This window comes from Nerophis lumbriciformis, linkage group LG35 (assembly GCF_033978685.3).
Source record: "Nerophis lumbriciformis linkage group LG35, RoL_Nlum_v2.1, whole genome shotgun sequence".
In the NCBI taxonomy this organism is placed as follows: domain Eukaryota; kingdom Metazoa; phylum Chordata; class Actinopteri; order Syngnathiformes; family Syngnathidae; genus Nerophis; species Nerophis lumbriciformis.
The window spans coordinates 23171371-23193172 of NC_084582.2; the positions used below are offsets into that span (position 1 = coordinate 23171371).

General features: G+C 39.0%; 2 protein-coding genes across 2 annotated transcripts; both read left to right on the forward strand.

Moving 5' to 3' along the window:
* Positions 1–226: 226 nt before the first annotated feature.
* mrps14 (mitochondrial ribosomal protein S14) lies at positions 227–7602 on the forward strand. The gene is made up of 3 exons (XM_061928075.2): positions 227–392; positions 6845–7009; positions 7147–7602. Exons 1-3 carry the CDS (start codon positions 324–326, stop codon positions 7327–7329), a joined length of 417 nt encoding a protein of 138 aa, XP_061784059.1. The 5' UTR covers positions 227–323; the 3' UTR covers positions 7330–7602.
* An 84-nt stretch (positions 7603–7686) lies between these two features.
* Positions 7687–16091, forward strand: cacybp (calcyclin binding protein). Its single transcript, XM_061928074.1, has 6 exons — positions 7687–7856; positions 11434–11635; positions 11710–11806; positions 11869–11968; positions 15562–15656; positions 15725–16091. The coding sequence occupies exons 1-6, from the start codon at positions 7773–7775 to the stop codon at positions 15882–15884; spliced, it is 738 nt and encodes a 245-aa protein (XP_061784058.1). The 5' UTR covers positions 7687–7772; the 3' UTR covers positions 15885–16091.
* Positions 16092–21802: the final 5711 nt, after the last annotated feature.

The window sequence follows — 21802 nt, forward strand, 5'->3', positions numbered from 1 at the left end:
AGAGAGCGAGAGCGTTGTCGTTCACTGAGTGATTCATGTCGTTAATCCGCGGTGAACGAATCGTTCGCTCAGTCCCCCCCCCCCCCCCCCCCCGCCCCCATGATGAGTAGCTGGCTGCGTCGTTCGCCGACGTCGAGGGTTCAGTGAGTCACAGAATGCGCCAGTTCCACTCATACCGGCATGGTCGCGGCGGAGCTCAACTGAACTGAGAAAGGAACGAATCAGTTCATGAAGTGATTCGGTTCAGTACGTTCACTCAAAAGATTCGTTCGTTCGAACGAATCGTTCGCGAACGACACAACATTACAAGCGAGTAATTCAACATGGCGGCTCGCCTAATAACACAAATGGGCTTCGGTGCCCTTTATTCTAGTGTCTGTGCTCCAAAGCAGGTATTGTATTTACATTAACATGTCGTTTCAGTCGTTTGATAGTTGTATCTATTTTGTAGCGATGTGGTATGAGCTAACCGAGAAACAGCAATGTTTGGCTAGGCTAGCATCATGCTAAGCTAGTTAGCTGTCGACGGTCGTTGCAATGTAGCTAACAGGCTAGCATTGTGCTAAGCTAGTTAGCTGTCGACAGTCCTTGCAATGTAGCTAACAGGTTAGCATCATGCTAAGCTAGTTAGCTGTCGACAGTCCTTGCAATGTAGCTAACTGGGAGGCGGAGTGTTTGGGGTCAAATGTGTTAAAGTTTAATGTATCTTTAAGAATTCTGACTGTAGGCTTACTTTTTATTTGCGTCAAGGGCAGAGGTCTCCTAGCAGGAGTCGTAAACTATTGAGTTGATCAGACTTTTTCATAGATATTGTTTTTCTACAAATGTAAATGTTTAAAAGTGCACATTAACATTAATCTACCACACTGTAGTGTGTATTATGAATTGCATTAGTACCGACACAACTACTCACTCTACCTTGCAGTTTTCAAATAAAAAACGCCTGGGTGATATGTCCTAATAAATACAATCTCAGATTTTTTCACAAAAAATGGATTTACAACCCCCCGATTTTTCCTCCTACTTTTTAAAGAAACCATTGAATACTAAAGACCGAGATCATTCAAAACAAGTTTTTGTTAAAGGTAAAGGTAAAGTACCAATGATTGTCACACACACACACTAGGTGAGGTGAAATTTGTCCTCTGCATTTGACCCATCCCCTTGTTCACCCCCTGGGAGGTGAGGAGAGCTGTGAGCAGTAGCGGTGGCCGCGCCCGGGAATCATTTTGGTGATTTAACCCCCAATTCCAACCCTTGATGCTGAGTGCCAAGCAGGGAGGTAATGAGTCCCATTTTTATAGTCTTTGATATGACTCGGCCGGGGTTTGAACTCACAACCTACCGATCTCAGTAGTAGGCCTCGTTGTTTTATCCATCCATCCATTTTCTACCGCTTGTCCCTTTTTATTCGATTAAAAATTTAACTGAAATGGTATTGTTCAAGGGACAGCACGGTGGAAGAGGGGTTAGTGCGTCTGCCTCACAATACGAAGGTCCTGAGTAGTCCTGGGTTCATTCCCGGGCTCGGGATCTTTCTGTGTGGAGTTTGCATGTTCTCCCCGTGACTGCGTGGGTTCCCTCCGGGTACTACGGCTTCCTCCCACCTCCAAAGACATGCACCTGGGGGTAGGTTGATTGGCAACACTAAATTGGCCCTAGTGTGTGAATGTGAGTGTGAATGTTGTCTGTCTATCTGTGTTGGCCCTGTGATGAGGTGGCGACTTGTCCAGGGTGTACCCCGCCTTCCGCCCGATTGTAGCTGAGATGGGCTCCAGCGCCCCCCGTGACCCCGAAGGGAATAAGCGGTAGAAAATGGATGGATGGATGGATGGATGGTATTGTTCAAACTGTTCTACTGTCTTCAAAACTCTAATTTGAATAATGTTGGGTTTTTAGACCAGATATAAATTGTAATTTTTATGCAATAATTTTCAAAGAACTAAATTAAGAGCTTCCTCTGGGAGGCGGTGTTGGCGCTAGGAATTTTCAAAATGGGGTCTCAGGGACCCCATCAAGTCATAAAAATGGGGTCCCACAGTAAAATTTTTGGGGTCCCACTTTTTTGTAAGCGTTTTGCAAACAAATAATAAATGTATGCATTATCCTGTTATAACTCACATTCTATATTATATTTTGGAAAAAAGTTGTCATAAACGTTACTTCATTAATTAAAAAAATAATACAAAAGAAAACACATATTTATGCATATGTAGTTTTATTCAGTTATAAAGATTCATTCGCTTTCTTCTTTCCTTCATGGATCTAAACTTTACCACTGCCGGTAGTTTTTTCTATATTTGTATTTAATAAGTTGTAGGTGTATTTATTTCAGTATAAAAGTGTATAAAGTTTTATGCTTGGGTCATGAAATTATGATAAGGGTGTGCCAGGGCATACATGCATTATTTATTTAAATCTCTATAGAGTCTACATCAACTTTACATCCATCCCTCAATTCTAATTAGTTTTTTTTAAATGTTTAATTTTTTTGGTTTTCTGCTCTTTTTGTCAAATAAAACAATGTTTTTTTATGGCAAACACACAAAATTTGCAAAATATAATATTTGATGTGAAGTAATCGGAGCTTGGGTAGGTCAATAATTCATAAAAACATTGATTTTGATTCAATATTATGTTTTGAGCAATTACAGTTTTAAAGAAAAAAACAGCTTTGTTTTATTAGTCAACATTTCAACTTTTTCTGAAATAAAATTTCACCTGTAAGCTTTTTTATTCCACTTTTGTTATGTTTTTGTTTATTTTAATAGTATTTTTAGAATGTGCCGTGGGACTTTATTAACTGCAAACACTTCAAAAGTCACATATTTGTTGACCTGCAAAGTATGTTTTTGGTCTGGTCGTGTGCTAGTTAGCTTGAAGCTAACATCTAGCCTGTCTCCATCCTGGAACAATGTCGATCCAGCGAGAGATAAAAGTGAAGTTTCCATGCACTCACAAAGACTAAAACAAGTCATTTACTGGAGACATGGCACAGGATGAAGTTAAAAAGGTTTTACACTCACCTTAGTGTTTACCATCAAGCGTTCCTTTTGACAGCCCCTCGCGGTAAAGTTGTCCGAGTGCAAACTGAGGCAGTATTTGTCACTGATATAACTTTCAGTAAATCAAAATTTAAGAAATTGTACCGGAAAGTTCATTACTTTGTAGACGACCAATAAAAACGCAATAAACGGGGACGGAAATTTGACTCTGCAAATATATAAAAAAAAAAACACCGGCGGAAAGCGATAATTGATAAAAACATAAAAATATAAAAAATCTGTGTCCTGGGGATGCACGGATTTCCGGAAATGCGCGTCCTTTCTGATTTCAATGCGTAATAAAAACCCAAAAAGTGTGTTAACGCCAACAGTGGAAGGCAATACTTGTCTTGAACAAATTACTTCTGTTGTTTTACAAAATTGTAGAATTGCACATAGCATGCAATAAACAATAATCTCCAACGTTGAGATGAATAAAGTGTAAACCTAAAATTACTTCTGTAAACTAAAATGTATTTTACGTCATATGCAAATAATCAAGTAATACATTGAGAGGACTATAGTTTCAATAAGTGGATAAAGGAAGGCTTTTTCATTCACACATCTTGGCAAAGTGCAGAGCAACTGCTTTAGTCATCGTTCTCCTCATACATGTTATCATACATACCTGCTGTAAATGATTCCACTGCTTTTTAACCAGGGTTTCTTGGTTGTTGCGGTCTTGTTAGGCTCGGCAAGTTGCATTTCCTGCACTCGACTGGAGGCTTCGGTTTCAGATGCTGGAATAAGTTTGTTGTGCTGCTGACTTTTTTAAACGGACTTTGCACTGTGCGATCATTTGTTCCACACCTGTTGCCGCAAAACAAAAGTACTGCCAATGCTTTTATTTGGAACAAACGTCTTGCTCTCGTTAGCGGTAGCATTAGCCATGTTTTGAATCTCCGCTAAGGCAGTAAGGGGGCGGGCGACGGCTATGGAAGCTCATGGGGGAAAAAAGTATGCCAGAGCAGGAGGAGGAATCAGTTTTTTATTTTTTAAATTTGTCTGCAACAGAAAACTTAAATTCATCTAACACTTATCACCCAGGCCTAACATAAAAAAATATTATCGTATCCATGTTAGCGTTTAAGATAGCTAGCGATTAGCTCGCCAGTTGTCAGTTAGAGATTAGCGCGCCAGCTAGTGATAGGTGCGGCAATTGCTAGCTAGCCACTAGCGGCGCATTTGATGTTGTTATGGCTACGTTCACACTGCTGGGTCGGACGTTCAATTCAGATATTTTTGTCAAATCTGATCTTTGTAGTGGCCGTTCACATTACAATTTCTTTTTTATTTCTAATGTGAATGCAATCTGACCCGCATATCTGATCTTGAATGGGTTTGTGCTAAAAATCTCAATTTCCTCTCGGGGATTAATACCTCCGGGTACTCCGGCTTCCTCCCACCTCCAAAGACATGCACCTGGGGATAAGTTGATTGGCAACACTAAATTGGCCCTAGTGTGTGAATGTGAGTGTGAATGTTGTCTGTCTATCTGTGTTGGCCCTGCGATGAGGTGGCGACTTGTCCAGGGTGTACCCCACCTTCCGCCCGATTGTAGCTGAGATAGGCTCCAGCGCCCCCCGCGACCCCAAAGGGGATAAGCGGTAGAAAATGGATGGATGGATGGATTAATAAAGTGCTTCTGATTCTGATTCTGATGCGGACATGGCGTCATGACGTTGTACGAACTGCAGTGTTTACCGAAGTAATAATCACTTCCACTTTAGTCGGTCTCTGTACTGATGCGCTTGTGGCAATTTCACGGATTTTGTGCAATCAAAATCAAAGTTTTCTGAACCGTATTGTTGCGTGCAGAAGATTAAGAAAGAAGAGGACCAGTATTTTGGCCTTGGCAGTTTTACAGGATCATTTGTCTTCAATGTCTGTCCGAAGAGCTGGCGAGCAGTCGGAGACAGGAGTGGTAACATTTTCGCGTGGGTTCCTAAAACATTTGTTTTCACCTATTTTCTGCTCCGTCGTCAACTATTTTGTAACTGTCTATTGCGGCAAGTAATTATGACGCTTATCGCTTTTTGGTGACATTGTGGTCGACTGAATTTGACCTGAGCGCGGGAGCGTTCAGATTGAGGAAGGATTGCACATGCATCTGATTTGTATCCACTTATGAGAGAGTTCTGGGTCGGATATAAAACAATTTGGAATTGCACTGTTCACACGGACATTATATAATACGATACAGGTCGCATATTGGGCAAACAAAATTGGACTTGTGCTGCAGTGTGGACAAGGCCTATATCTCTGTATTACACAATAACACGTTATCTTATGATTTATACAAGTAGCCCCACCCCACTCTATCAGTTCAAGTGTTCTTGGCCTGGACATTGTTGAAGACTCCTGGTCTAGAGTGACCGAATCCCAGTTCACCAGATGTGGGATAAAGACTTAAGTACCGTATTTTTCGGAGTATAAGTCGCTCCGGAGTATAAGTCGCACCGGCCGAAAATGCATAATAAAGAAGGAAAAAAACATATATTAGTCGCACTGAAGTATAAGTCGCATTTTTGGGGGAAATTTACTTGATAAAATCCAACACCAAGAATGGAAATTTGAAAAGCAATTTAAAATAAATAAAGAATCGTGAACAGGCTGAATAAGTGTACGTTATATGAGGCATAAATAACCAACTGAGAACGTGCCTGCTATGTTAACGTAACATATTATGGTAAGAGTCATTCAAATAACTATAACATATAGAACATGCTATACGTTTACCAAACAATCTGTCACTCCTAATCGCTAAAGCCCATGAAATCTTATACATCTAGTCTCTTACGTGAATGAGCTAAATAATGTTATTTGATATTTTACGGTAATGTGTTAATAATTTCATACATAAGTCGCTCCTGAGTATAAGTCTAAACTATGAAAAAAAACTTTAACTTATAATCCGAAAAATACGGTAATGCATTGAAGTAGTCAAAAATAAAAAAAATTGTTATTTTTAAACATGATTCTGTTCCCTAACCTGTGAAATTACTGTGATTTGTCAGTAGTACATAAAAAAATAAACTTTTCTCAACTGTCTCACGTAGGAAAAGGTGCTGGAGCTTTTGTACTGTTGCTGTGGGGAAAATGTACCTCAATAAAATAGAATCTGTCTCTGTTAAAAAAAAATTATCGTATAGAACACCATACACAGCCAAAATATTTATTAAAATGGCTTACCAAGTCACGATGGACAACATTGCAAAATGTAACAAATTAAAATTCAGTGTTTTCCCAATTTTTTGTCTTCTTTTTTTGTTTTCTGTTGCCATCACTTTCCAACAAATTCCGCATACTGGCTCGTGTTGATGGGCTCATCTTGCTCATTCGGTTTGAAGCCGAAATATTCCCACACATTTGGCTTTGCAGTCGTGATGTTTCCTTTTAATGTCTCACTGGTCACTGCATCCTGTGTGTGTGCCAAAGCAGCTCCACCGACAAGAGACAAAGACGGCAGATAACTGAGGACATGGTTCACTCCGCACCCTGTGCATTGCCATGTCTAAATATGAGTGACGCATGAAAAGTAATGGACATGCCTGACTTGTGTGGGACATCTGGTCACATGTGTCCCAAGAGCTGGAACAAGAGTCAAGACAGGCAGTATAATACACAGACATTGGGATACTTATGCTACATCAAAGAGGTCCACTGTCTTAATTGGAGTTTCAGTATATACAATTATAGTCCAGCATACTACACAAGCTCAATAAGTCAAGTATTTTACCCTGTTTGAGAAAAGCTATTATAGTCATGTCCCAATAGAAATCATTGAACACTGTGTGCAGGCACTGAGGATCTGCTGGGGCGCTGTGGAGCAAGTAAGAGGTTACTACGTCGACTGGAAGATGCTGAGAGATGTCAAGAGGAGAAAGATGGCCTTCGATTATGCTGATGAGAGGCTACGCGTCAACTCTCTGAGGAAGAACACCATCTTACCCAAAGAACTTCAGGTACAATGCAGCATTTTCGACAAGGGAGATTTAAATGTCTCTTTAACACACAGATATGAGTACAGTCATGCAGATTTCCAGGGCGTTTGTCGATAGGAACCGTCCGAACAAAAGGCATTGTATTTTTCCCCCTGCAGGAGTTGGCGGATAAAGAAATCGCCGCATTCCCCCGAGACTCATGTCCTGTGAGAATCCGCAACAGGTGTGTGATGACATCCCGGCCGAGAGGAGTGAAGCGCAGATGGCGACTCAGCCGAATCGTCTTCCGTCACCTGGCGGACTACAGCCAGTTGTCTGGGATTCAGAGGGCGAGGTGGTGATTTAGGAGGACGGTGGGCAATGACCCACAGACTTTTGTTTTGGACATTTCTGTCACAAATGAATCACAACCCAAAAGTTAATTCAATAGCATCTTATCTGAATTCTGTGCAGCACAGCGCTTCAGCTGACTTGACTTTCAACGTTTTTTGGACAGTACAGTATGTTCCCACCCCCCAAACAACCTCAAAAAAACATAGCAGCATATTTAAGGATAACATGTTCTTCACCTAACATTTTCAAATATGATTTAATAAATATTGTACGTATTTACATTATTCTTTGTGGTTTGTTTTTTCTCTCTTACCAGAATGTTCATTTTCATCCAAATATAGTGCATGTATAATGTGCTATGTTGTGTAGCCAGCAGGTGGCGGTGCAGCACTCGCATGCTTGATGACACACCGCGAACGAAAGAGAAAGCGGCGCTACGGATGTACAGTGCATGATTGAGCTGCATCGCCGACATCATCGCTGGACAAACACAACGAAACGTCAAATACGAAGAATAATGGATCCAACCGAGCAGGTACGTCACGTTTAATTTCATCAATTGAACAGTATTACTGCATGAGAATCATTTTCTTCTCCTAATGCAGCTAATCGTTGCAGAAATGATACAACTTCCCATGCTAGCTAACTAGTTGCTTACGATAAGACAAGACATTAAACTTGATGTTTTCATCGTGAATCCGCCTGATTTGTATTGCTGTCTTCTGTAATGTTCACATGTGCGAGTGTCCGTCCTCCTTTATGCTTCTTCTGCGAGCTAGTGAAAAGAGTACAAATATAAGCACCTTTGCCTATTCACCATGTTTCAGAATCAGTATAGTTTTTATTGCCATTGTTTGAGAACGGGTTCACAAACTAGGAATTTTGGGAGGGGGACTGTCAATGTTTTATTTATTGTGCTTGATTGAGACTCGCTTCCTCGTGCTAGTTGCTAGGTAGCTTGCTTGGAGTTTTCTAGAACATTCTTTTATTTTATTTTATAAAACTTTATTTATAAGCTGCAACATTTACAAACAATCGAGAAAGAATAATAATCAAACTAAGTACAAAAACAATACAAATCAGCGCCAGGGGGTTGTAAACTCAATGTTTTCTAGGACATTCTAGCCCAGGGGTCGGCAACCCACGGCTCTAGAGCCGCATGTGGCTCTTTAGCGCCGTCCCAGTGGCTCTCTGGAGCTTTTTCAGAAATGTATGAAAAATGGAAAAAGATGAGGGGAAAACAATCTATTTTTTGTTTTAATATGGTTTCTGTAGGAGGACAAACATGACACAAACCTCCCTAATTGTTATAAAGCACACTGTCTATATTAAACATGCTTCACTGATTCGAGTATTTGGCGAGCGCCGTTTTGTCCTACTAATTTTGGTGGTCCTTGAACTCACCGTAGTTTGTTTACATGTATAACTTTCTAGGATATGTTTTATGCCACTTCTTTTTCTGTCTCATTTTGTCCACCAAACTTTTAAGGTTGGGCATGAAAGGTGAGTTTTGTTGATGTTATTGACTTGTTGGAGTGCTAATCAGACATATTTGGTCACTGCATGACTGCAAGCTAATCGATGCTAACATGCTATTTAGGCTAGCTATATGTACATATTGCATCATAATGCCTCGTTTGTAGCTATATTTGAGGTCATTTAGTTTCCTTTAAGTCCTCTTAATTCAATTTATATCTCATGACACACTATCTGTATGTAATATGGCTTTTAATTTTTTGCCGCTCCAGACACTTTTTTTTTTGTATTTTTGGTCCAATATGGCTCTTTCAACATTTTGGGTTGCCGACCCCTGTTCTAGCCAGTAGCGTTCTAGCATGTGACGTCAGATGTATTGTTTAAATCAGGGGTCGGGAACCTTTTCGGCTGAGAGAGCCATGAAAGCTTTTTAAAATGTTTTTCCGTGAGAGCCATATCATATTTTTTAACACTGAATACAACTAAATGCGGGCAGCACGGAAGAGGAGGGGTTAGTGCCTCTGCCTCACAATACGAAGGTCCGGGGTTCGATCCCGCGCTCGGGATCTTTCTGTGTGGAGTTTGTGGGTTCCCTCCGGGTACTCCGGCTTCCTCCCACCTCCAAAAAACATGCACCTGGGGATAGGTTGATTGGCAACACTAAATTGGCCTTAGTGTGAGAATGTGAGTGTGAATGTTGTCTGTCTGTGTTAGACCTGTGATGATGTGGCGACTTGTCCAGGGTGTACCCCGCCTTCCGCCCGATTGTAGCTGAGATAGGCTCCAGCGACCCCGAAGGGAATAAGTGGTAGAAAATGGATGGATGGATCAATACAACTAAATGCGAGCAGCACGGTGGTGGAGGGGTTAATGCCTCTACCTCACAATACGAAGGGCCGGGGTTCGATCCCGCGCTCGGGATCTTTCTGTGTGGAGTTTGTGGGTTCCCTCGGGGTACTCCGGCTTCCTCCCATCTCCAAATAACATGCACCTGGGGATAGGTTGATTGGCAACACTAAATTGGCCCTAGTGTGAGAATGTGAGTGTGAATGTTGTCTGTCTGTGTTGGACCTGTGATGATGTGGCGACTTGTCTAGGGTGTACCCCGCCTATCGCCCGACTGCAGCTGAGATAGGTTGCAGCGACCCCAGAAAGGGACAAGCGGTAGAAAATGGATGGATGGACAACTAAATGCGTGCATTTTTTAAGTAAGAACAACATTTTTACAGTATAATAAGTCCCTAATTATTTTTAATAACATTATTTCTTGTACAGGTGCGGTAGAAAACGGATAGATGGATTAAAATGCATGAGAATGTTTTATATTTTGAACATTATTTTTAACATCGTGATTACCAGCGGAATTATTCATTACTTATCGTGTTAAGCAATGTCAGCAGTCATCCAAAGAGCCACATCCGGGCCATAGGTTCCCTTCCCCTGGTTTAAATGCACCCTATCATATATGTATGTATGTTTAAATGTGTACATAAACAGCGCTTTTTTCGATCTGTCCAATTTTAATTTATTCATCACTGAATTAAGTTATACACATTCTTTATTCTCTCATCATTTTTATGCTAATTAGAACACAGTGAGATCTAAACACGTGTAATAAACACACTTTTTAATAGAGATGGGCAATATGGCAGTTTTTTATGTTGGCCAATAGCAATAATTACGGATGTTTATTAAATCAAACTGCAAAAATAAGGAAGTCGTAAGAAATGCTTATTAAAATGTTGTAAAGTGTGAAGCCTGAGAAAAACTTATTTTTGTGCAGGTTTACTGCCAAGAACCTACGTAGTCTGTGTAATATTTAATTTTGTTTGTTATTGTAACTTAAGTGTGGCAATGAATTCATGTTATGCAGTAATTATTGTTTAAATATTATTAGACCAAAATATGATTTTAAAGTAGCACATTTATTATATTTTGTGATTTATTATATTTATACAGCCCTCCTGCACTTTAGGTCCTACCTGTTGTTTCCGTACATCCGAATAGGAAATGGACGAGGGTTGGGGGAAAAAAAGATGAAGTACTACGGTCCGTTTGAAAAAAATCCATAAAAACTGCTATAATGTCCAGGTGACTTTTCTTGTTTTATTCATAATTTGCTTTCTGCAGCACTCATTTTTACTTTCTCTTCTCACTCTATGTAGAGAATCAACAGCAAGACAACAAGGTGGCTCAACCTCATTTGATAGTTGATGCTGTTATGGGATTGGCTGTTTAGTGTGTACTCCCATTGCTCATTGACTACTAACTTTTTTGCATGGTTACAGACCAAAAGTGCCTTTGTTCATGCTTCTTTATTTCCGGTTTCTTCCAATAAAAATAAATAAATAAATCTTAAACACACTTTTTATTGGTATCCATTGCGTGTCTATTGGGATAAATATTGATATAATTTTAGCAGCCCAGACCTACTTTTTAATGACAAAAACACAAGCACGTGACCTATTGTGTCAATTATATGAGCTGACTAAATCATTAGTAATAGATATGGAAAATGGATGGGATTAAATAAGATCCGCTTCTCTGTACTCCTTTTTAAAATAAAGCCAAGTTCTAACGTAGCTTGTGTGTTCAACACATATACCCTGATCATGTGTTTTCTTCCCCCAAAACAGATGAAACAGTTAGAGGCAGACTTGCAGGAGCTGGGGTCTCTCTTAGAGAAGGCGGATAGGAAGAGGGTGCAAGATGTTCTCAAGCAAGAGCAGAAGAAGCTTGAGAAGGAAATTGCCGCCAAGCGTCAACAGAAGGAGCAACAAGCCCGGAGAGAGGCCGACCCAATGAAAGCCACTTATACGGTCAAGATCACCAACTACGGTAGAAAGTTCTCAATACATTACTGCTCATGTTTCTCTTTCATTCATTGTAAGTGTCATTTACCACCAATGCAGCGTGGGATCAGTCTGAGAAGTTTGTGAAAATTTACCTCACTTTAAAAGATGTGCAGAAGATTCCATGTGAGAATGTAGAGGCCAGCTTTACAGAAAGGTGCGTAGAGGAGAACATCATGCTTCAACAAGGATAGGTCAAATGTGCTGTCTCTGCGGCAGGTCATTTTCCGTGCTTGTGAAGGATCTGGATGGGAAAAATCACCAGATGACTGTTCTCAATCTGTTGTATCCCATCGATGAGAAGAACAGCAGCACTAAGGTGAGAGGAACTCGCAGTCAGCAGCAACGAAACTATGTTGTGATCAGGGATGGCACATTTGAAGCGATTCGGTTCCTGGGAATCAGTACTCAACGGTGTAAATGTTTGCTACTTTAGTGTGTCTCCAAATGCCTTAATGAATGCTAACTGTTTGAAATTAAGTCAATTATTTAATTTATCACTGAGCTGTGTTGTCCAGTTATCTTGTTTTTCTACACTTCTGTCTCATTTGCAAGTACTCTACTCTATTACATAGTAGACTTTGCATGTACTTGCAATTCCAAGACGTTAGTTGGCAGTAGTGTATGGACGAGGGTGTGTTCCCCTCACTGATAAGTAGTCTTTGTCACTAAGTTGAATGTGCCATACAAAGTACTGTAAGTATTGTATTTATTACATACTTACTGTTGGATTGTAACATGCATCTTACTTGTCCTTTTGATTTCTAATTTTAGAGGTGTTGAATTCGCCATGTTTGATTGATTGATTGATTGAGACTTTTATTAGTAGGTTGCACAGTGAAGTACATATTCCGTACAATTAACCACTAAATGGTAACACCCGAATAAGTTTTTCAACTTGTTTAAGTCGGGGTCCACTTAAATTGATTCATGATACAGATATATACTATCATATATACTATCATCATAATACAGTCATCACACAAGATAATCATCAGGGTGTATACATTGAATTATTTACAATTTAGGGTGTGGGGGTGGGGGTTAGGTTTGGTTTGGTTGATTTCATCAGTCATCAACAATTGAGAACAGAGAAATGGATATTGAAACAGTGTAGGTCTGACTTGGTAGGATATGTACAGCAAGTAGTGGACATAGAGAGAGAGAGATCAGAAGACATAAGAAAAATATTTGCATTTGATTGTTTACATTTGATTATTGACAACAATCCGGGGAGGGTGTTAGTTTAGGGTTGACGTTGCCTGGAGGTGTTCTTTTAGTGTGGTTTTGAAGGAGGATAGAGATGCCCTTTCTTTTATACCTGTTGGGAGCGCATTCCACATTGATGTGGCATAGAAAGAGAATGAGTTAAAGGGGAACATTATCACCAGACCTATGTGAGCGTCAATATATACCTTGATGTTGCAGAAAAAAGACCATATATTTTTTTAACCGATTTCCGAACTCTAAATGGGTGAATTTTGGCGAATTAAACGCCTTTCTATTATTCGCTATCGAAGCGATGACGTCACAACGTGACGTCACATCGGGAAGCAATCCGCCATTTTCTCAAACACATTACAAACACAGAGTCAAATCAGCTCTTGTTATTTTCCGTTTTTTCGACTGTTTTCCGTACCTTGGAGACATCATGCCTCGTCGGTGTGTTGTCGGAGGGTGTAACAACACGAACAGGGACGGATTCAAGTTGCACCAGTGGCCCAAAGATGCGAAAGTGGCAAGAAATTGGACGTTTGTTCCGCACACTTTACCGACGAAAGCTATGCTACGACAGAGATGGCATAGAAGAATATCGACCCTAGCTTCCCTGGCCTGCTGACATCAACTCCAAAACTGGACAGATCAGCTTTCAGGAAAAGAGAGCGGATGAGGGTATGTCTACAGAATATATAAATTGATGAAAACTGGGCTGTCTGCACTCTCAAAGTGCATGTTGTTGCCAAATGTATTTCATATGCTGTAAACCTAGTTCATAGTTGTTAGTTTCCTTTAATGCCAAACAAACACATACCAATCGTTGGTTAGAAGGCGATCGCCGAATTCGTCCTCGCTTTCTCCCGTGTCGCTGGCTGTCATGTCGTTTTCGTCGTTTCGCTTGCATACGGTTCAAACCGATATGGCTCAATAGCTTCAGTTTCTTCTTCAATTTCGTTTTCGCTACCTGCCTCCACACTACAACCATCCGTTTCAATACATGCGTAATCTGTTGAATCGCTTAAGCCGCTGAAATCCGAGTCTGAATCCGAGCTAATGTCGCTATACCTTGCTGTTCTATCCGCCATGTTTGTTTGTATTGGCATCACTGTGTGACGTCACAGTAAAATGGACGGGTGTATATAACGATGGTTAAAATCAGGCACTTTGAAGCTTTTTTTAGGGATATTGCGTGATGGGTACAATTTTGAAAAAAACTTCAAAAAATAAAATAAGCCACTGGGAACTGATTTTTAATGGTTTTAACCCTTCTGAAATTGTGATAATGTTCCCCTTTAAGACCTTTGTTAGATCAGAATCTGTGTTTAACGTGGTTAGTAAAGCTCCCCCTGGTGTTGTGGTTATGGCGGTCATTTACGTTAAGGAAGTAGTTTGACATGTACTTCGGTATCAGGGAGGTGTAGCGGATTTTATAGACTAGACTCAGTGCAAGTTGTTTTACTCTGTCCTCCACCCTGAGCCAGCCCACTTTGGAGAAGTGGGTAGGAGTGAGGTGGGATCTGGGGTGGAGGTCTAGAAGTAATCTGACTAGCTTTTTCTGGGATGTTTGGTGTCTAGATTTGAGGGTTTTGGAGGTGCTAGGGTACCAGGAGGTGCATGCGTAATCGAAAAAAGGGTTGAACGAGAGTTCCCGCCAGAATCCTCATGGTGCTGGAGAGGACATTCTATAGAGAAATCTCGTTCGTTGGTTGACCTTTTTGATTACCTTGGTTGCCATTTTATCACAGGAAAGATTAGCCTCTAGAATGGAACCTAGGTAGGTGACCTCATCCTTCCTGGTGATAACAATGTCACCCACTTTTATAGTGAAGTCATTGACTTTCTTAAGGTTGATGTGGGACCCAAACAGGATGGATTCTGTTTTACCCAAGTGTATGTAAAATCGCCAATGCTCATCTTTAGCATGTCTGTGGAAAAATCCAATATAAATTAGCAAAATGGAGCCTTACTGTACTTTTGAGTGCCTTTGTGTGCCTTCTTCACTCATCATACCTCAGTTGCAGCTACTGCCATTTTGTCGAGTTTTTGAAAGGTTGCCTACAGTCACAAATGTCACTGACGATTAGAGACACCAGCAGTCATTTGTTTTTGCAGACCACGCACCTGGCGACTATATGAGAATTGTTGGTTAATTCAGGGCTAATAGGGGCCCTAGGCAGAATTGAATTTGAAAGCTCCCCATCATACTTTTTTTAATTTTATTTTTTTAAATATAATTATGTGGAACAATTGTTATCCTTGTATAATCAATGTTTAATTGCATTTGTACTAAACAAATGTAGTGGGAAATAAAATGATCAATACTATGCTTTATGCAGAATAACAAATCATCCTTAAAACATAAATTCATAAACGTGAGCACCTCAACTCCTTACAAGACGAGCACCAATGTGAGACTTTAAGAGGAAATTTGCCATTATAGTCTTATCAGTGAAGCAGCGAGGTAAAACGTTTGCTGTAAAATTTCATATGTCGCACCCTGTCATCGGTTAATTTACATTTTACATGCGCTTTGTCGCACAGTACGGGGCCCCCTACGGATTGTGAGCCCAAACCCCAGCGTGTGATCTGCATTTAGGGCAGGGCGGCCCTGGATGGATAATTGCTGATGTATGGAACATCAAGAGTTTGAAATGTCTTGAAGTGTTTTCCAATCAAGAAATGTTGTCCTCACAGATCAAAAGTGACATGGTTGTGATCATGTGCAAGAAGCAGACCACAACAAAGTGGGAGTGTCTCACAAAGGTGGAAAAAGCGTCCAAGGACAAGGAGTAAGTTGTTCTTGTGCACGTGAACATGATGACTGAACACAAGCTAGTGAGGTGTTGCCCCCCCACAGTCAACCGAGCACGGAGGACAATGCAGACCCCAGCGACGGCCTGATGAACATGCTGAAGAAGATCTACTCCGAGGGCGACGACGACATGAAGAGAACCATCAACAAAGCCTGGTCGGAATCCCAAGAGAAGAAAATAAGAGGAGAAGAAGGCATGATGTAATTTTGAGCTAGAATTTCCTCTCTTCCATAGCGGGACTCAATCCCATTTAAAAAATGACTTGATTGCCAACTTTTGAATCATACGTCCATTGTACACACGCTTTCTGCTCTATCAAGAAGTTTCATGTCACACACTCAGCAGAGGTCATTATGATGCAGTATAGCCAAGAGCAAGTCATTACCAGAATAAACAACCAAATGGAACTGACCACTTTCTCAAGTATCACTCTGTCATTTTCTCTTTTTATGCATTGGACACGTGTTAAACCAACTTTTATAAATACATGTGTGTGATCATGTGACTGTTATAAATACATGTGTGTGATCATGTGACTTATAAATACATGTGTGTGATCATGTGACTGTTATAAATACATGTGTGTGATCATGTGACTGTTATAAATACATGTGTGTGATCATGTGACTGTTATAAATACATGTGTGTGATCATGTGACTTATAAATACATGTGTGTGATCATGTGACTGTTATAAATACACGTATGTGATCATGTGACTGTTCTTCTGGGCTTTGTCGGGAAAAGACATTGCTGTTTAATCACTGATCTCATCCATCACAACTGGACTGTTTGGTGTGTCTTTGAAGACTCTCATCCCACTGACTTCATCAGTTCTTGACTTAGACTGGTCACATCTAGTCTTAGACTTAGATTGGTCACATCTAGCCTTGTACTTAGATTGGTCACATCTAGCCTTGGACTTAAATCGGTCACATCTGGTCTTAGACTTAGATTGGTCACATCTAGTCTTAGACTTATATTGGTCCCATCTAGTCTTAGACTTAGACTGGTCACATCTAGTCTTAGACTTAGATTGGTCACATCTAGTCTTAGACTTAGATTGGTCACATCTAGTCTTAGACTTAGATTGGTCACATCTAGCCTTGGACTTAAATCGGTCACATCTAGTCTTAGACTTAGATTGGTCACATCTAGTTTTAGATTTAAAAGACTTAAATCGGTCACATCTAGACTTAGACTGGTCACATTTAGTCTTGGACTTAGACTGGTCACATCTAGTCTTAGACTTAGATTGGTCACATCTAGCCTTGTACTTAGATTGGTCACATCTAGCCTTGGACTTAAATCGGTCACATCTGGTCTTAGACTTAGATTGGTCACATCTAGTCTTAGACTTATATTGGTCCCATCTAGTCTTAGACTTAGACTGGTCACATCTAGTCTTAGACTTAGATTGGTCACATCTAGTCTTAGACTTAGATTGGTCACATCTAGCCTTGGACTTAAATCGGTCACATCTGGTCTTAGACTTAGATTGGTCACATCTAGTCTTAGACTTATATTGGTCCCATCTAGTCTTAGACTTAGACTGGTCACATCTAGTCTTAGACTTAGATTGGTCACATCTAGTCTTAGACTTAGATTGGTCACATCTAGCCTTGGACTTAAATCGGTCACATCTAGTCTTAGACTTAGATTGGTCACATCTAGTTTTAGACTTAAAAGACTTAAATCGGTCACATCTAGACTTAGACTGGTCACATTTAGTCTTGGACTTAGACTGGTCACATCTAGTCTTAGACTTAGATTGGTCACATCTAGTCATACAATCCGTCCTCCCTGTCCAGAATCTGTACATTTGGGTTGTCAAAATACTGCTAGTTCTCCCTGAGGTGCAGGTAGACATTTGAGTCTAGAGAGTGAAGAGTTTGCACTTGTTGGCTTAGTGGTTGTTTTGTTTCCCCAATATATAAAGCAGTGCATTCTTCATTACACCAGATTGTTTTTGTGGGTGTGAGGCGTCCGTTCTTTAGGATGCACCAGTCTCTGTCTCAGGGTGTTGCCTGCTTAGAAGTGTACTGGGATGTTGTGTTGGTTAAAAGTGATTCTGAGTTTTTTTTAGATAGACCTGATATATATGGAAGGACAATATTTTTGTGTCCGTCACATTTTTCCTCCTTGTCAACTCTGTTCTTGTTATTTCTGTAACCGGATGCACTTTTCACAAAGGACCAGCTGCTAGGAACATGATCACTTCTGTCTTCTGACAGTTTGTGTTCCAGTCAGTCAAAAAGTATTGATTGCTATGTGTGGGTTCTCGGTAAACCCCGACATGGAAGCCGCTGCGAGAGGCGAAATGTCTTCTAAGACAAACCAACAGTCCAGTCGCGATCGATTTAAGGCCCTGAGATGACAATGACCTGATGAATGAGAACATTTATAGACAATTCAGTGGTGGGCCGTGCGTATCCCACCTAGGCCTTCAGTGATGTCCGACTTCAATGATTAGCTCTCAAAATACCATCATTTGTATCACCACATGACCATTGCTGGATACATACTATACAGAAACACATTTACACACTAATAGGCATTGTACAAAAGGGGTTATTTTCTGGCACATTTAAAAATCAATAAACCAGCATCAGCAAATAAAACATATCTTATGTGGTACTGTCAAAATTAAAATTACGAAAAACATTTTAAACGTGAAAAAATAAAGAAATAAAATATCTGAACTCACATCGCAGGTGTTGTACCGAAATCTGTTACCCATCGGAATTTGTAACTCCAGGGAGCGATGTTCCCATGGCGTTTGTTTGATGGTTAAATGGCAAGCCCAAAGAGGAGGAGAAGAAGAACGCTTGCGTAAATGGCGTAAACTATCCTTAATGCTGAAACGTCAGTTGTCAGAATTTCAGCATTAATAAATTACACATATACATGTATAGCCTTGTCTATATTGGAAAATGTATGTGTGTGAGAGAGAATCAACCGCTGATACAATGGACTCATACTATAATGAAAGTAAGTCATTGATTTCCAGAATATGTGTAATTTATTAATGCTGAAATTCTGACAACTGACGTTTCAGCATTAAGGATAGTTTACGCCATTTACGCAAGCGTTCTTCTTCTCCTCCGGGACAGCTGAGCGAGCTTCCGGGGTTGGTCTCACAAGATGTAGTTACTCTTTAAATATCCTTCTTGAAAATGGCCTTGCAAATATATGTGTTCTCTTGTCTAATCATAAAAGATGCAGAAAAGGTGTGATGACTGACTTCTTAAAGTTTACTCCACAGCGTGCTCATCAATAACATCCAGCTGCCAGCATGTCTCCATTCAACAACCCAAACGGGGCTACTGCATGCTCTTCACTACTGTGGCATGCTGGGTAATGGAGTTCTTATGTCACATCACTATATATCTGCCTTAGGCATATCTAGAAAGCCTTACTGACAACAACTCGTGATCTGATTGGCTATTGCAACTGTCTATCAACTGTATGTGTCCGTTCACTTACAGTACACAGACACTAGCATTGCTGAATCTGAAGGCTTCTGGCAGATTTGGTACAGCATGGCAACATAAGCTAGCTGAATTCTGATTGGATAAACTAACAACAACAGCAGCATAATATGACATGAAGAGAATATGAATACGTTTGGATATTAAAAGAAAGTAAATAAAAAAATAATTGTATCTTTAATTATGATCATGATGATTTCTGGTTATGTTAGGCCAGCAAAGAAGGCCTTGCTGGCCCTGACGGCCCACCACTGCAATCACTGATCCCCTTTGTCCACCAGATGGCAGCAATGTTTCAACATGCACACATGGGAATATTTATATAACGAGGAATACAATAAATGTTATTAATATAGTGCTTGGATACGACGTATAGATGGATTGACGTATAGATTTGTAATAATAAGAATATGGCAGGTTATTGTCAAAAAACATAATTCAATAAATGTCCTTAGGGCAACATAACAAATAAATACATTCCGTTCGTTCACATAACATAACATAACATAACATAACATAACATAACATAAGCATTTTATTTGGCACGAATAAGCGGTAGGAAGGATAGTTATAGCCTATGACTATCAAGCCGTCTGGACATCCTCCTCTTGTCTTTTCTTTTTTTTAAATTTTTTTTATAAACCTTTATTTATAAACTGCAACATTTACAAACAATCGAGAAATAATAATAAACAAAATAAGTACAGCATATATATATATATATATATATATATATATATATATATATATATATATATATATATATATGCTGTTTTGTACTGTTTTTATATATATATATATATACATACACATATATATATATACCGTACATATATATATACACATATATATATATGTGTATGTATATATATATATATATATATATACATACATATATATATATATATACATACATACATACATACATACATACATATATATATATATATACATATATATATATATATATATATATATATATATATATATATATATATATATATATATATATATATATATATATATATAAAACAAAGTGTAAAGCCATAGGCTCACACAAGTTCAGTAAATAATTACAATTTGGAACACAGCATCATCGTTTTCACAGCTTTTTGGCTGTTAGAGGTAGAGAGTAGGGGTGTGGGAAAAAATCGATTCGAATTCGAATCGCGATTCTCACGTTGTGCGATTCAGAATCCATTCTCATTTTTTAAAAATCGATTTAAAAAAAAAAAGTGTATTAATTAATTTTTTTTAAATGAATCAATCCAACAAAACAATACACAGAAATACCATAGCAATGCAATCCAATTCCAAAACCAAACCCGACCCAGCAACACTCAGAACTGCAATAAACAGAGCATTGGAGAGGAGACACAAACACGACACAGAACAAACCAAAAGTAGTAAACAAAAATGAATATTATCAACAACAGTATCAATATTAGTTACAATTTCAACATAGCAGTGATTAAAAGTCCCTCATTGACATTATCATTAGACATTTATAAAAAATAAATAAAAATGAATAGTGTCACAGTGGCTTACACTTGCATCGCATCTCATAAGCTTGACAACACACTGTGTCCAATATTTTTACAAAGGTAAAATAAGTCATATTTTTGTTCATTTAATAGTTAAAACAAATTTACATTATTGCAATCAGTTGATAAAACATTGTCCTATACAATTATAAAAGCTTTTTACAAAAATCTACTACTCTGCTTGCATGTCAGCAGACTGGGGTAGATCCTGCTGAAATCCTATGTATTGAATGAATAGAACAGTGGTTCTCAAATGGGGGTACGCGTACCCCTGGGGGTACTTGAAGGTATGCCAAGAGGTACGTGAGATTTGTTTTAAATATTCTAAAAATAGCAACAATTCAAAAATCCTTTAGAAATATATTTATTGAATAATACTTCAACAAAAAATGAATGTAAGTTCATAAACTGAACATCAAATCAAGTAGGCTATTCCATTCATTACCATAAAGCCAGAGTTTCCCCCATGCAATTATGGTTTGACCATCACTAAAATGTCTGTCAAAAAGAACTGTGAAAAGAAATGCAACAATGCAACAATGCAATATTCAGTGTTGACAGCTAGATTTTTTAACATAAATATTGATGTTAAAGATTTCTTTTTTTGTGAAGAAATGTTTAGAATTAAGTTCATGAATCCAGATGGATCTTTATTACAATCCCCAAAGAGGACACTTTAAGTTGATGATTACTTCTATGTGTAGAAATCTTTATTTATAATTGAACCACTTGTTTATTTTCCAACAAGTTTTTAGTTATTTTTATATCTTTTTTTTCCAAATAGTTCAAGAAAGACCACTACAAATGAGCAATTATTTGCACTGTTATACAATTTAATAAATCAGAAACTGATGACATAGTGCTGTAATTTACTTCTTTATCTCTTTTTTTCAACCAAAAATGCTTTGCTCTGATTACGGGGTACTTGAATTAAAAACATGCTCACAGTGGGTACATCACTGAAAAAAGGTTGAGAACCACTGGACTAGACAATCGTTTTGAATCGGGAAAATATCGTTTTTGAATCGAGAATCGTGTTGAATTGAAAAAAAATAAATCGATTTTGAATCGAATCGTGACCCCAAGAA